Raw genomic sequence first — 12,117 nt, 5'->3', positions numbered from 1 at the left:
CTGGAAAAAAATAGAGCATGAGACCGACATGAAAATGTCGTTTTTAGACTATGGATCTTACTTTTCTCCAAAATAATTATGCATATGTAATTACACATTCTAATATTATATTTCACTTTTCCATTATCTCTTTTTTTTTTATTAGTAATGCTATTATACTTTCTAATTTATATCATTTACTTTACTCCATTAACGTGGCATAATGTGACTTATTAAAAAAATATATATTTAAAACAAAATGGGACTCAAAAATACGAAAAGAGAAAAACTAAAACTCTAAAATTTCTTTATGATTTTACATTTGTGTTTTTATTTTTTTTAATAAAATAATATTAAATACAGTCTTTAAATGTGCAAATATCATATAATTATTTTGAAAAGGAGTTTGGTTCATTATTAAAAGATTAAATTTTTTCATGTACGTTTAATATTTTTTTACTTTTTTTTAAATGATTGTACGACGCTTGCGTATTCATAACTGTAAATATCATTTTTCTTTTTAATAAGTTAATTTGCAGCACATTGCAATATTGCATTAAGGAACCAAAGTGAGTGAATTAAATTAAGGGACATAGTAGCATTTCTCATTTATTTTATTATGAAAAATAGTCTACGTTACAACTATATATCAAATGAATGATAGATTTGTAATTTTGTAAACTTGAATTTCATTTTTAATGGGAAATCATGGTACTGATATACCTACAACTAATCTACAAGTATTTTACTATCCACTCCAAATTAACTAATGTAATTGTGTCACTTCATTAAAAAATATTCTCGATTTTACATAATTACCTTTCATTTTTAATAAAATTGTAAATAGTTTTACATTAATAGTAGGTTTATCATTTTCCTTAAGATAATATAGCCCCTAATTCATTGGTATATAACATTTAATATTGTTGGTATAACATTTTTAATAAAATAAATTATTGAATTGGATAAAAATCGATATTTTATATATATATATATATATATATATATATATATATATATATATATATTAATTACAAATTTGGGCTCTAAGGGACTGGAACCATTTGACTAATTAAATACAGTTCATAATTCCTAGAAGAAGAATGATTGTTGCCACTTGCCGGGGTGATACCGGACTGTGCATACAGTTGTCGGGTAAGGTTGGGAATGAACTGATGCGAGAGAAAGCTAGCTAAAATATCCAATAGAAGATAAAAGAAACAGGTGCCAGGGCAGCAGCTAGCACGGCAACCCACAAGCTTGCTTTGTCATCTTGCTTGCGGCAGATACGCACTAGCTGGAATGATTTGTGGCTCTTCATTTTAACCGAAAAAGGACGGACTACTTGATCATATATCATGATAACCTCAACGACCTATCAAAGTTTGAGAACTACCAGTCTTCCCGTTTCTCAAACTTAATGGTGATCTGTTTATAAATTGCTTATGTTCCTCCATATTGAATAATCATTCTGCAGAACCTGACCCTTCTTGACCTTGTGCAGACTTCTGGTGAAGAATCATGGGAAAGCTACTAGATCATGCCACTGATGATCATGACAGTAATGAGGATACTAAAGGTAATATACCCATTTGAAACCTGGTCTTTCTTTTTTGTGTTATTTCAGTCAAGAACTAGCTTGATTTTAGAGGGTAAAAAGGCAACAACATGCTCTGTTGTTTTTCTTCAGAAATAAAGAGTAATCAGGATTCCAAGCTGGAATTCTCAGAAGATGAGGTGACACTCATTGATAGGATGTTCAGATTGGTCGGAAAAAGGTTTGTTGATTCTTAGGTTGTCATGAACTCCTACCACTCTCCATTTTCGCAGCAAAATTGTGATAATATTGTTGGAATGGTAACATGTACTGCCTAGGTGGTCTCTGATTGCTGGGAGGATTCCAGGAAGAACTGCAGAGGAGATTGAAAAGTATTGGAATTCAAGGCCAACGTCGTCTACAAGTACTTCAGGGGAAAGATCATGATCACTCAAATCCACATGTAAACGACCAGTTTGGTTTGGCTTAAATTACTTCTTTTGTAGAGTAGTGTCAAGTTGCTGTTTTAGATAAGCTAGATGAGATGGTAGTGTAATGCAACAGTGCATGAGCTTTCTATAAAAGATTTTGTCAGAACCGTATTACATTTTTCTTTAAAATGACCTGATCGATTAAAGTATACATATGGTTTTTTAAAATATTATTGTTAGAGAGTACAGCGGAAAGTACCTCAAACTCAGCTTATAAAGTTGATTCACAAGTTTCTCCAAATCGATAAATCGCAAGAGTTTCCACTTAGTGGTAAAGCATACTGCGTAGTTTAAAACTAGAGTAACACTTTAACAAATCCACAGTTTAAATACTATTTTAAGATAGAATAAAAGAGAGAAAGATTTTTACTAATTCAGATGATTATCAATAACCAAAAGAATAGCCCCCTACATGGCTGGCCTTAAAGGCTAGAGTTAAACTGCCAATAAATGGCAGTGACGCATGCGTCATAAGCAAGTAACGCATGGCTTTTAAGCCATGCGTTATACAAAGTGAATGAGGGGTCTGCCCCATGTGGGCGCCCCTCCATTTAACATCTCTCACTCGCACACAGTGGGCATGATCCCAGGTCAGCATTTCTCTAATGTTCTCAATCTTATTCATACAAGTAAATAGGTCGTGCAACCACCAAGCACATCTGTAGAAAAGTGGGAGTACATACACTAAATATCTCTCAAAGAAGACTAGCATAGTAACATCCCTAAAGTGTCTGGTTATGTCCTAGACTCATTCGATCGCATCAAATCAAGCATTTTTTAAACCCTCTTGACTTTAGAAAACTCAGAACAATTCTTGACTACCTCCAAATCATTTCAATATGTTCACAACCTTAGTCGCTACCAGTATGTAGCGTCATAGTTTGACGTCAGCAAACATTATCGAAGATGCGATATCGAAGAATCTTCCCTTTGCACTCATATCATTCAACTTTGGTCGAACCGTTTTCCCAGCAATGCCTCTTTAGACTGTATTAATCATGGCCATAGACAACATGCCAAAGTAGCAGATATCATAACCTCTATCTCGTGACATAGTCAAAAGTAAATGACACTTAAAAAAAAAAAAAGGAACTCGCACAGTGAGAAAGAAGGGAACTATTTACTCACTTACTCATTTGGTCGAATAAGCACATGTAGTATAAAACACATGCTACGGTGGATTTCTCTTTCTCAAAAAGCATATGTCTATATCAACACCATACAGATCTTAGTCTAGCCGCTCTTTAAGCGTCTAACCCGATTTCCTTCATTTGCTCATCTACAAAGCGTTAAAGAAGATCTTACATCTAGCTAACCACAGGCTACATAGGTTGTGGGGTAACCCATGCATAGTCCTCTCATTTGACCTCATCTTAGCTTCCACTAAAACAATATATCTTTATGTCAATTAACTTATCTATTTGGATAAGTATCTAAGAACACAATATCTCATCTCTACTCGCTTATCAAGCGCTAAAGGCGATCGCTCGTGTGAGTAAGCTGATCTAAGCCTGTTGACATATCTTGTGTGTGAATAAGAAAAAACAATACGATAAAGATAATAACTTAATCATATTGTATTAATATCCCAAATGAAAGGTTACATCTCAATATCATTTAAAACACAAAATACATTTATAGTCTACGTAGTCCTAGATTCTTAACATGAGTCTCAAAGACATCTCTTACTATGGGTTTCATTAAGGGATCAGCAACCATGCGACTTATAAAGAAATGTTTCAGAACCACTTCCTTTTGCATTACTATGTCTCTAATGTAGTGATATCTGATATCTATGTGTTTGGTTCTTTCATGGTACTTAGAGTCCTTTGCATATGCGAGAATAGCCGTGCTATCGTAGAATATTATCACCGGATCTGAAGTATCCGTGCCAATGTCTAAATGCTTGAGGAATCTCCGTAACCAAACAGCTTCTTGAACTGCTACAGAACAAGCTATGTATTCTGTCTCCATAGTGGATAAAGCTATACAGGATTATTTCTTGCTGCTCCATGTAATGGCGCTATAGTTGAGTAGAAAAGCATACCCAGTGGTTAATTTAAGCTCATCTAGGTCACTGCCCCAGTCGGCATTGCTGTAACCTTTTAGCTGCAAATTTAAACCTTGATAACACAGCACATAGTCTGCAGTTCCTTTGAGATATCGCATAATCCTCTTGACTGCTTTCCAGTGAGTCAGTCCGAGGTTAGATTAGAATCTACTCACTAAGCCAACTGCATAGCATATATCAAGCCGAATACACATCATTGCGTATGTGACGCCCCCAAATTCCGTTTGGGATTGGACGGACATTTGAAGCATCGAGACATGCAACACAAGGTTACCTGCCCCCGTTCATGACATATAAGATGCAATAATCCTAACATGCATCTAACATTATGCAATATTCGCAGCGGATAATTTTTTTCTTTAGCAATACTATGCACCAAACTGAAAATATCCCAAATACTTAAAACATACTTCATACATAAAGATCCATTGAATAACTAAGATCACAGCACTATTCCAAAATAGTTATGATCCAAAAGTACTGGAGATGCAACTTCATCGTACAAGTAGTAATTTAACTACTATATTAACATTAACGACGCACCGTCGTTCAGTCGACTGTGTCTAGTTGGTCAGCTCCTGATCCTCCTTCAGGTCCTGTAACAAGATCTACCATTCGGGAGGAATGGTAGTTGGGACTACCACAGTGAGATTTGATTACAAATCTCAGCAAGTTAACAAAAAAACTTCCACACAGACTAATGATGCATGGATGACAGTAAAAGCATAAATGCATAATCAAATTCATAAGTAATTGAAGAATAACTTAGCGTACAACATAGCATAATTGACATAACTTAAATTGAAACATGAACTGAACTTGACTTGACATGAACTTGATCTGAAACTTGACTTAGCATGAACTTGCTCTGAAACTTGAATTAACATGAAAAATACATACTCCACAGTTGTTGTGGCCCCATGTATTCTACGTGCAAATACATACTCCACAGTTGTTGTGGCCCCATGTATTCTACACAAACTTGACTTAACATTAAAAATACATACTCCACAGTTGTTGTGGCCCCATGTATTCTACACATCACTATGCAGTTAAATACATACTCCACAGTTGTTGTGGCCCCATGTATTCTACATAAACTTGACTTAACATGAAAAATACATACTCCACAGTTGTTGTGGCCTCATGTATTCTACGTGTAAATACATACTCCACAGTTGTTGTGGCCCCATGTATTCTACATAAACTTGACTTAACATGAAAAATACATACTCCACAGTTGTTGTGGCCCCATGTATTCTACGTGTAAATACATACTTCACAGTTGTTGTGGCCCCATGTATTCTACACAAACTCAGTGCAGTTAAATACATACTCCACAGTTGTTGTGGCCCCATGTATTCTACATAAACTTGACTTAACATGAAAAATACATACTCCACAGTTGTTGTGGCCCCATGTATTCTACGTGTAAATACATACTCTACAGTTGTTGTGGCCCCATGTATTCTACATAAACTTGACTTAACATGAAAAATACATACTCCACAGTTGTTGTGGCCCCATGTATTCTACGTATAAATACATACTCCACAGTTGTTGTGGCCCCATGTATTCTACACAAACTCAATGCAGTTAAATACATACTCCACAGTTGTTGTGGCCCCATGTATTCTACATAAAGTTGACTTGAACATAACTTGAAATACATGACCAACTTGAGAGAGAAACATTTCGTAACATGGCATAACATATAGTAAACAACATATTTAACATGACATACTTGCAACAATGAATATTACATGACTTGACATACATGTAATAGATGGCATACTTAGCATGACGTACTTGTAACGTACAATAATACATGACAGAATATATTATGTAACAGATAAAAACTGATGACAGAATAAATTCTGTATAACAGACAATTACGTGATAACTTAGCATGGCATGACATATATAATAACACATATACATATACTGTAGTTCCTTTACTTAGCACACATACACAGTAGACTGCTAGTAAGTTAAAAGCTAACTTACCTCGATCTCCGCGTTTCTTATAAAACTTCAAGTGTGATCACGAGGAACTGAAATTAGTGATTCTAAAAGTTACCACTAGATCAATAATAACTTGAAATATGGAAAATACTTTAAAGAGTAAAATTTCCATTTTACTCTCTACATGTAGGAAAATGACATTTTTACCCATAACTTAAGGATTTTGCATACTAACTCAAAAAGTCACCAAAATTTACATACCTCATGTAAATTTTATCCTCAACTCAAATATCAATTTATAAAAATTTAAAACTAATCACAACTATTAAAACTCCATAGGGCCGAAATTCTCATATGCTATTTCTATTGATTTTTGTTTCCAACTTATTTTGATCAACCTTTTGATCTATGACTTATAAATTTGTGATTTTCAAACCAAACCATCACATGGTTTAAAAAGATGTCCTAAAACATATATAAGCTTCTAATTCAAGATCACATGGTTAAAAATTAACCAAAACATAAATTTAGCCAAGAACATCCACACTTTGGCTTATCTGAATATCTCTTTACATAAAATTTCATATCTTTGAAACTAACATCAAATATCTTCAAAATAATAATATAACATGTATATAAGATGCTTAGGATCCTCCAATAAAATTATCAAAGTTATTAGAATAGGTTTAGACCACCAAAGAGTTAAACTTTCTCAAAACAGAAACTGTTTTTCCTCTTCCAGTTTCTAAGTTTCTAAATCTAAGAAAATCTTTCATCAAAACCTTTAATCATGCAAAAATCCTCAACCAATAGTCATATATACATGTTAAAAATACTCCATAAAAATTTCGGACCAATATCTATCCATTAGATTGGTCAAAAACTCCAAACTATAACATATTCTCCAGTTTATCTCCCAGAATGACCTTTCTATAGTTTACACAATATTTGACTGACCAAATGATATTCAAATGAGGCAAATAAGATATCCATGTAAACTAGACTCAAAAAGAAACACCTTATATGAAGGAGACTTTATGATAAAACACTTACAACAGCTTCGAAATGGGCGTGCAAAAGAACTCCTAAAAACTGTCCGAGAGAGAGTGTTTGGTATTCTTTAAATGGAAAGCGTAAATGAAGATAATTTTGTGGGGAGGGGTGGCTGGAGATACTTGGATGAGATATGGAAAAGATGAGACTGAAGTGAGAGTTAAGTGTAGGACTCTCTTACCTGAAGTGAGAGTTAAGTGTAGGACTCTCTTACCGGAGTGAGAGTGGAGTGTAGGACTCTCTTACCTATTAATATCTACAAAAATTAACTCAAGATATTTTTACCCAATAATATTCACGAAATTAACTTAAAATATTTTTACCCAATAATATCCACAAAATTAGCTTAAGATATTTTTATCCATTAATATCTACAGTTTTGAACAGACATTTTGCCCGAAATTATGAAAAAGTGTTATTGCGCCATAAGACCTTAAATAACCCTCCGAGTCTAATGACATAAACCATAATACATTTTGACACTTCTAACTATCTCCAATAATCAAAAACACTTCTGATATCATAATGAGTAATAACACTAACTATGTAGTTAGCCTAAAACCTATATGATTAATGGATTCGTGAAAACTTATAGACTATTCACGAGGTTCCTAAAGTCAATAGAAATTCCACAATTGAATTTCTAGCGGGCTGTTACAGCGTACATCAGACTACCCACAGCATTAGCATAAGGGACACTGGCCATCTTTCTTTTTCTATTTGAGTCTTAGGACACAACTCTTTAGATAAGTTCGCGCTTTTTGCAACAAGGTTATCAATGGGTTTACATCCATTCATTAGGAAATGCTCGAGGACTTTCTTTATGTAAGTCTGTTGGGACAAACATAAAAGTTTTTTTGAGCGATCTCTGTAGATCTTAACTCCCAGAATGTATTCTACCTAACTCATATCCTTCATCTCAAAATTCAAGGATAACCACTCTTTTGTGGCAACTATCAACCTTTTATCATTTCCAGCTAGTAGTATGTCGTCAACATATAATGACAACATAATGAAACTCTTCTTGGTCCTCTGTGATCATCGTAAACCCATTCGAAAGAACAGTTTGATGGAATCTAAGGTACCATTGCCTAGATAATTGTTTTAGGCCATATATTGATCGTTTGAACTTGCACACTTTGTGCTCTTGACCTTTGACCACAAAACCCATTGGTTGATCCATATAGATCTCCTCATCTAGTTTTTCATTGAGAAATGTTGTCTTAACATCCATCTGGTAGAGTTTCAAATCCATGTTTGCTACTATAGTTAGAATCAGGCGAATTGAAGCAAACCTCACCACTGATGAAAAAGTTTTCTCATAATCTATACCTTCATGTTGGATATATCATTTTGCCACTAAGCGAGTTTTGTACTTATCTATCGATCCATCCGACTTGGGTTTGACTTTAAGAACCCATTTGTTCCCAATAGTCTTACGCCATGTCGGTAGATCAACCAAATCCCAGACCTGGTTAGTCTTCATAGACTCAATCTCATCATTATGAACTTTCATCCACTCGTCTTTAGTAGAAGATGAGAGAGCCTCATAAATTGTCCTAAGCTCATCATCGTCATGTGGAGTTATCATAAAAGCTTCCCCTTCAATCTCAAAACGACGACGGGGAATACTTTCACGTATGCTTCTATGCGGCTGAGGTTGTTGTGATTGATTGACAAATGGTGTGCTCTCATTAGGATTTAAGTCCTTTTTATTTGTAGGAGCTTGAAGAATTTCTTTCTCATTCTCAACTAAATTCCTTGGAACACTTTCCTCTTGTTCCACAATCTCATGAAGTTCTAAACTCCTATCAACCTCACCTCTACTTGGAAATTCATTTTCAATGAAATCCACATCTCGTGATTCAATCTCAATTACACTTCCATCAGTTTATTCACCTATTAATACATACCCTTTAGAGTGTTCTGAGTACCTTATAAAGATACACTTCTTCCCTCTAGGGTCTAATTTCTCATACTTATAAGAAAGATCATGAACAAAACCCGTTGAACCCTGCAAGTTACTCAAATTTGATTTCTCGCCGATCTATAGTTCATATGAGGTGGAAATTACTAATTTGGAGGGCACTTGGTTAAGAATATAGGTAACAGTCAAAAGTGCATCCCCCAAAAAGAAATTGGTAGGTTTGCTTGCGCCATCATTGACCTAACCATCTTAAGCAGTGTTCGATTTCTCCTTTCTGCCACTCCATTTTGATGCGGCGTACTCGGCATCGTTAATTGTATTTTGATTCCTTTTTCATCACAGAGCCTTTTAAATTGGTCAAAGAGATATTCTCGTCCTCGGTCAATTCTTAGAGTTTTTAAACTCTTGTCTAACTGATTCTCAACCATTCTTAGATATCGTCTAAAACATTCCAATGCTTCAGACTTATGGGAGATTGAGTAAACATGACCGTAACGTGAAAAATCATCTATAAAAGTGATGAAGTAAACACCTCCGTATCTTGCCCTCACACTCATTGGACCACAGATGTCTGAGTGGACTAATTGCAGTGGAAAAGATGCCCTAGTGGCTTCTCCAAACGGTTTTCTCTTAGTTTTTCCCATTAGACAACATTCACACGTGGGCAAGATGGCCTTAGCGAGATTACCTATTAGGCCTTCTCTACCTAACCGAGTCATTCTATCTTGCCCTATATGGCCAAGCCTAGCATGACATGTATATGAATCTAAATTATCAGCAGATGAAGAAAGAAAAGCAATAGATTCATTTATATTAGAATAAATCAAATCCAATATCATAAAACCATCTTGCAGAAAAGCATTGTCATAAAACACATGACCCAAATAAAAGGAAACATAATTGTTTTAAAAAACAATCCTAAAACCAAGTTTTATTAGAGTAACAACTGAAAGTAAATTTCGTCGGATTTCGAGAGCGTATAACACATTGTGGAGGAAAAGAGTGCGGCCACCCCGCAAGTCCAACTTGTAGGTACCAAGTCCCAGTACCTCCACGCTAACTCCATTCCCCACCTTGATATCACGGCTCCCAGTTGGAATCCGACGATACTCCACAAATCCGACTCTATCTCGCGCTATGTGCTCGGTCGCTCCTGAATTAACAGTCCACATAGGATAGGAGTGAACAACCATCACATGGCTAGTTACAAAAACAATGCGAGAAAAGTCAGAGTGTACCTTTTTTGGCTCAATGCAGTCACGAGCGAAGTGGTCAATCTTTCCGCAATTGAAGCACTCTAATTTTGACTTGTTTTTCCCGCGCTTGCCCCTCTTGGACTTCTTGCACTTAGACCTCTTAGACCTTGATGCCTTACGCGAACCAGCATTAGCCACATAGGCCGTATGATTGGGCTTAGCAGCCTCAAGGCGCTCAGCCTCCAATTCCAAGTAATGCGAGACATCATCAAAGTCTTTGATATTCTCGTTATGCATCAGGTTCTAGCTCATATTCTCCCAAAAATTCAACAGTGATCTTATCACTGTCTGGACTTACTGTTCATCTATCAGGTTGTTTCCTGCCAAGCTAAGTTCGCAGATCATAGTTGACATAGCCCTAAAATGCTGCTTCATCGTGTGGTCAGAGCGCATCTTATAGGAGTCGAACCTCATGATTAATCCACGCAACCTAGTGGCTGAAGTTCCACCAAACTTCAATTTCAAAGCCTCACACATGCTTTGGGCAGTGTCATAGACATCGAACTCACACATTAGATCATTGTGCATGCTGCTTAACATTATTATGCACACGCATCGATTTTTCTTAGCCCATTGAATATAGGCTTGTTGATCTATCTTGTGTTGTTCCGAATTCCCTTTCCCTGGCACAATAAGGGTGTGAGATAAGGCCTCCAAGACCTTTTACTCGTCTAAGACATATTGGATCTTGCGATTCCATATGTCATAGTTTTCCCCATCTAATTTCTCCCATTTATTTAAGTCGGTAACAATACTCTTGGATGTCATTTCACTACAATATGCAAAGAAAGGATATTACACACACACCTAAGAAATCTACCGTGTCTTTTCAGGCTAGAAAAAGAATAATTTAGACATGTCGCAAGATCAAAAAATCGCTAGGCTTCAGAATCATCTCTTGTGCCACAATATCCAATTATTAAATTTCTATCCTAATTCTCGCGCAAATTTAAAAATCAAATATGAGAGAATTTATCATCATAAATCTCAACCATACTCCCACTATCTTAAGTAGTCATCTAACTCTAGTCACATGTAAAGACATAACTTACTAAAACCGCATTAACCTTTTGGGTCAGTCTACAAGAACAGCTATCTAGACTATAACAACCTGTTGGGTCAGTCTACAAAAATAGTTCATAGAAGACCATTACAGTCCATTTTTCTTGTTCCAGTGCATTTACAATTCTTCCTGGGGTCACTGTAGTCTTTTTGACTATACAGTGCATTTACAGTTCTTACTGGGGTCACCATGGTCTTTTAGCTATACAGTACATTTACAGTTCTTACTAGGGTCACTGCAAGTCTTTCAGTCTATCATTCACACTGACAATTCTAACTAAGACTACTTAGTGGGATTTTTTATTTTATCATTAAAAAAAATAAAAACTAATGTCTAAACATTCAAATCTAACATTCATAGATGATAAAATATCACATTTCCACATGTTCAATACACACATACATGTTATAGCATTTAATCTAAAAATTAAATAAAAGATCACATGTAATATAACAATATATCTAAGCATATATTAAATCATGCAAAAAAAAAAATTTAACAAAAACAAACTATTATAAAAACATTTAAAAAACTCCACCTAAACCAAAGGATATTCGCAGCCCATTGAAGCGCCCATCTCATTAGTTTAGTAGGAGGTATTGGGTTCAAAACCCATTGTGCCACTTTATTTTTTTTATTTCGGTTTTAAAAGACATAACTTAAAAAACTGAAAAACACCCATTTTTTTTTTCTTTTTAAACCTAAAACATAGTGCGCCAAAGGGCCCAAGCCCATGCAAAAAACCAGATGACTTAAGTCATCTTCTTCCTCCAGT

General features: G+C 35.3%; 1 protein-coding gene across 2 annotated transcripts; it reads left to right on the top strand.

Moving 5' to 3' along the window:
* The first annotated feature begins 1,124 nt into the window (after nt 1-1,124).
* Nucleotides 1,125-2,158, top strand: LOC122279692 (MYB-like transcription factor ETC3). 2 transcript variants are annotated; one of them, XM_043090471.1, is made up of 4 exons: nt 1,125-1,402; nt 1,484-1,558; nt 1,670-1,757; nt 1,855-2,158. In XM_043090471.1, exons 2-4 carry the CDS (start codon nt 1,501-1,503, stop codon nt 1,961-1,963), a joined length of 255 nt encoding a protein of 84 aa, XP_042946405.1. In that variant the 5' UTR covers nt 1,125-1,402; nt 1,484-1,500; the 3' UTR covers nt 1,964-2,158. The 2 variants fall into 2 exon arrangements, with proteins under 2 accessions (XP_042946405.1, XP_042946404.1); XM_043090470.1 differs by lacking the exon at nt 1,125-1,402 and having other exon boundaries at nt 1,409-1,558.
* Nucleotides 2,159-12,117: the final 9,959 nt, after the last annotated feature.

Source organism: Carya illinoinensis, chromosome 10 (assembly GCF_018687715.1).
Source record: "Carya illinoinensis cultivar Pawnee chromosome 10, C.illinoinensisPawnee_v1, whole genome shotgun sequence".
Taxonomy (NCBI): domain Eukaryota; kingdom Viridiplantae; phylum Streptophyta; class Magnoliopsida; order Fagales; family Juglandaceae; genus Carya; species Carya illinoinensis.
This window is presented reverse-complemented; position numbering and strand designations above follow the sequence as displayed.

Coding starts and splice junctions, on each gene's coding strand:
- LOC122279692 (XM_043090471.1), top strand. CDS start 1,501: ATGGGAAAGCTACTAGATCATGCCACTGATGATCATGACAGTAATGAG. Junction 1,559..1,669: donor CAGTAATGAGGATACTAAAG/GTAATATACCCA, acceptor GTTTTTCTTCAG/AAATAAAGAGTAATCAGGAT. Junction 1,758..1,854: donor TTCAGATTGGTCGGAAAAAG/GTTTGTTGATTC, acceptor TGTACTGCCTAG/GTGGTCTCTGATTGCTGGGA.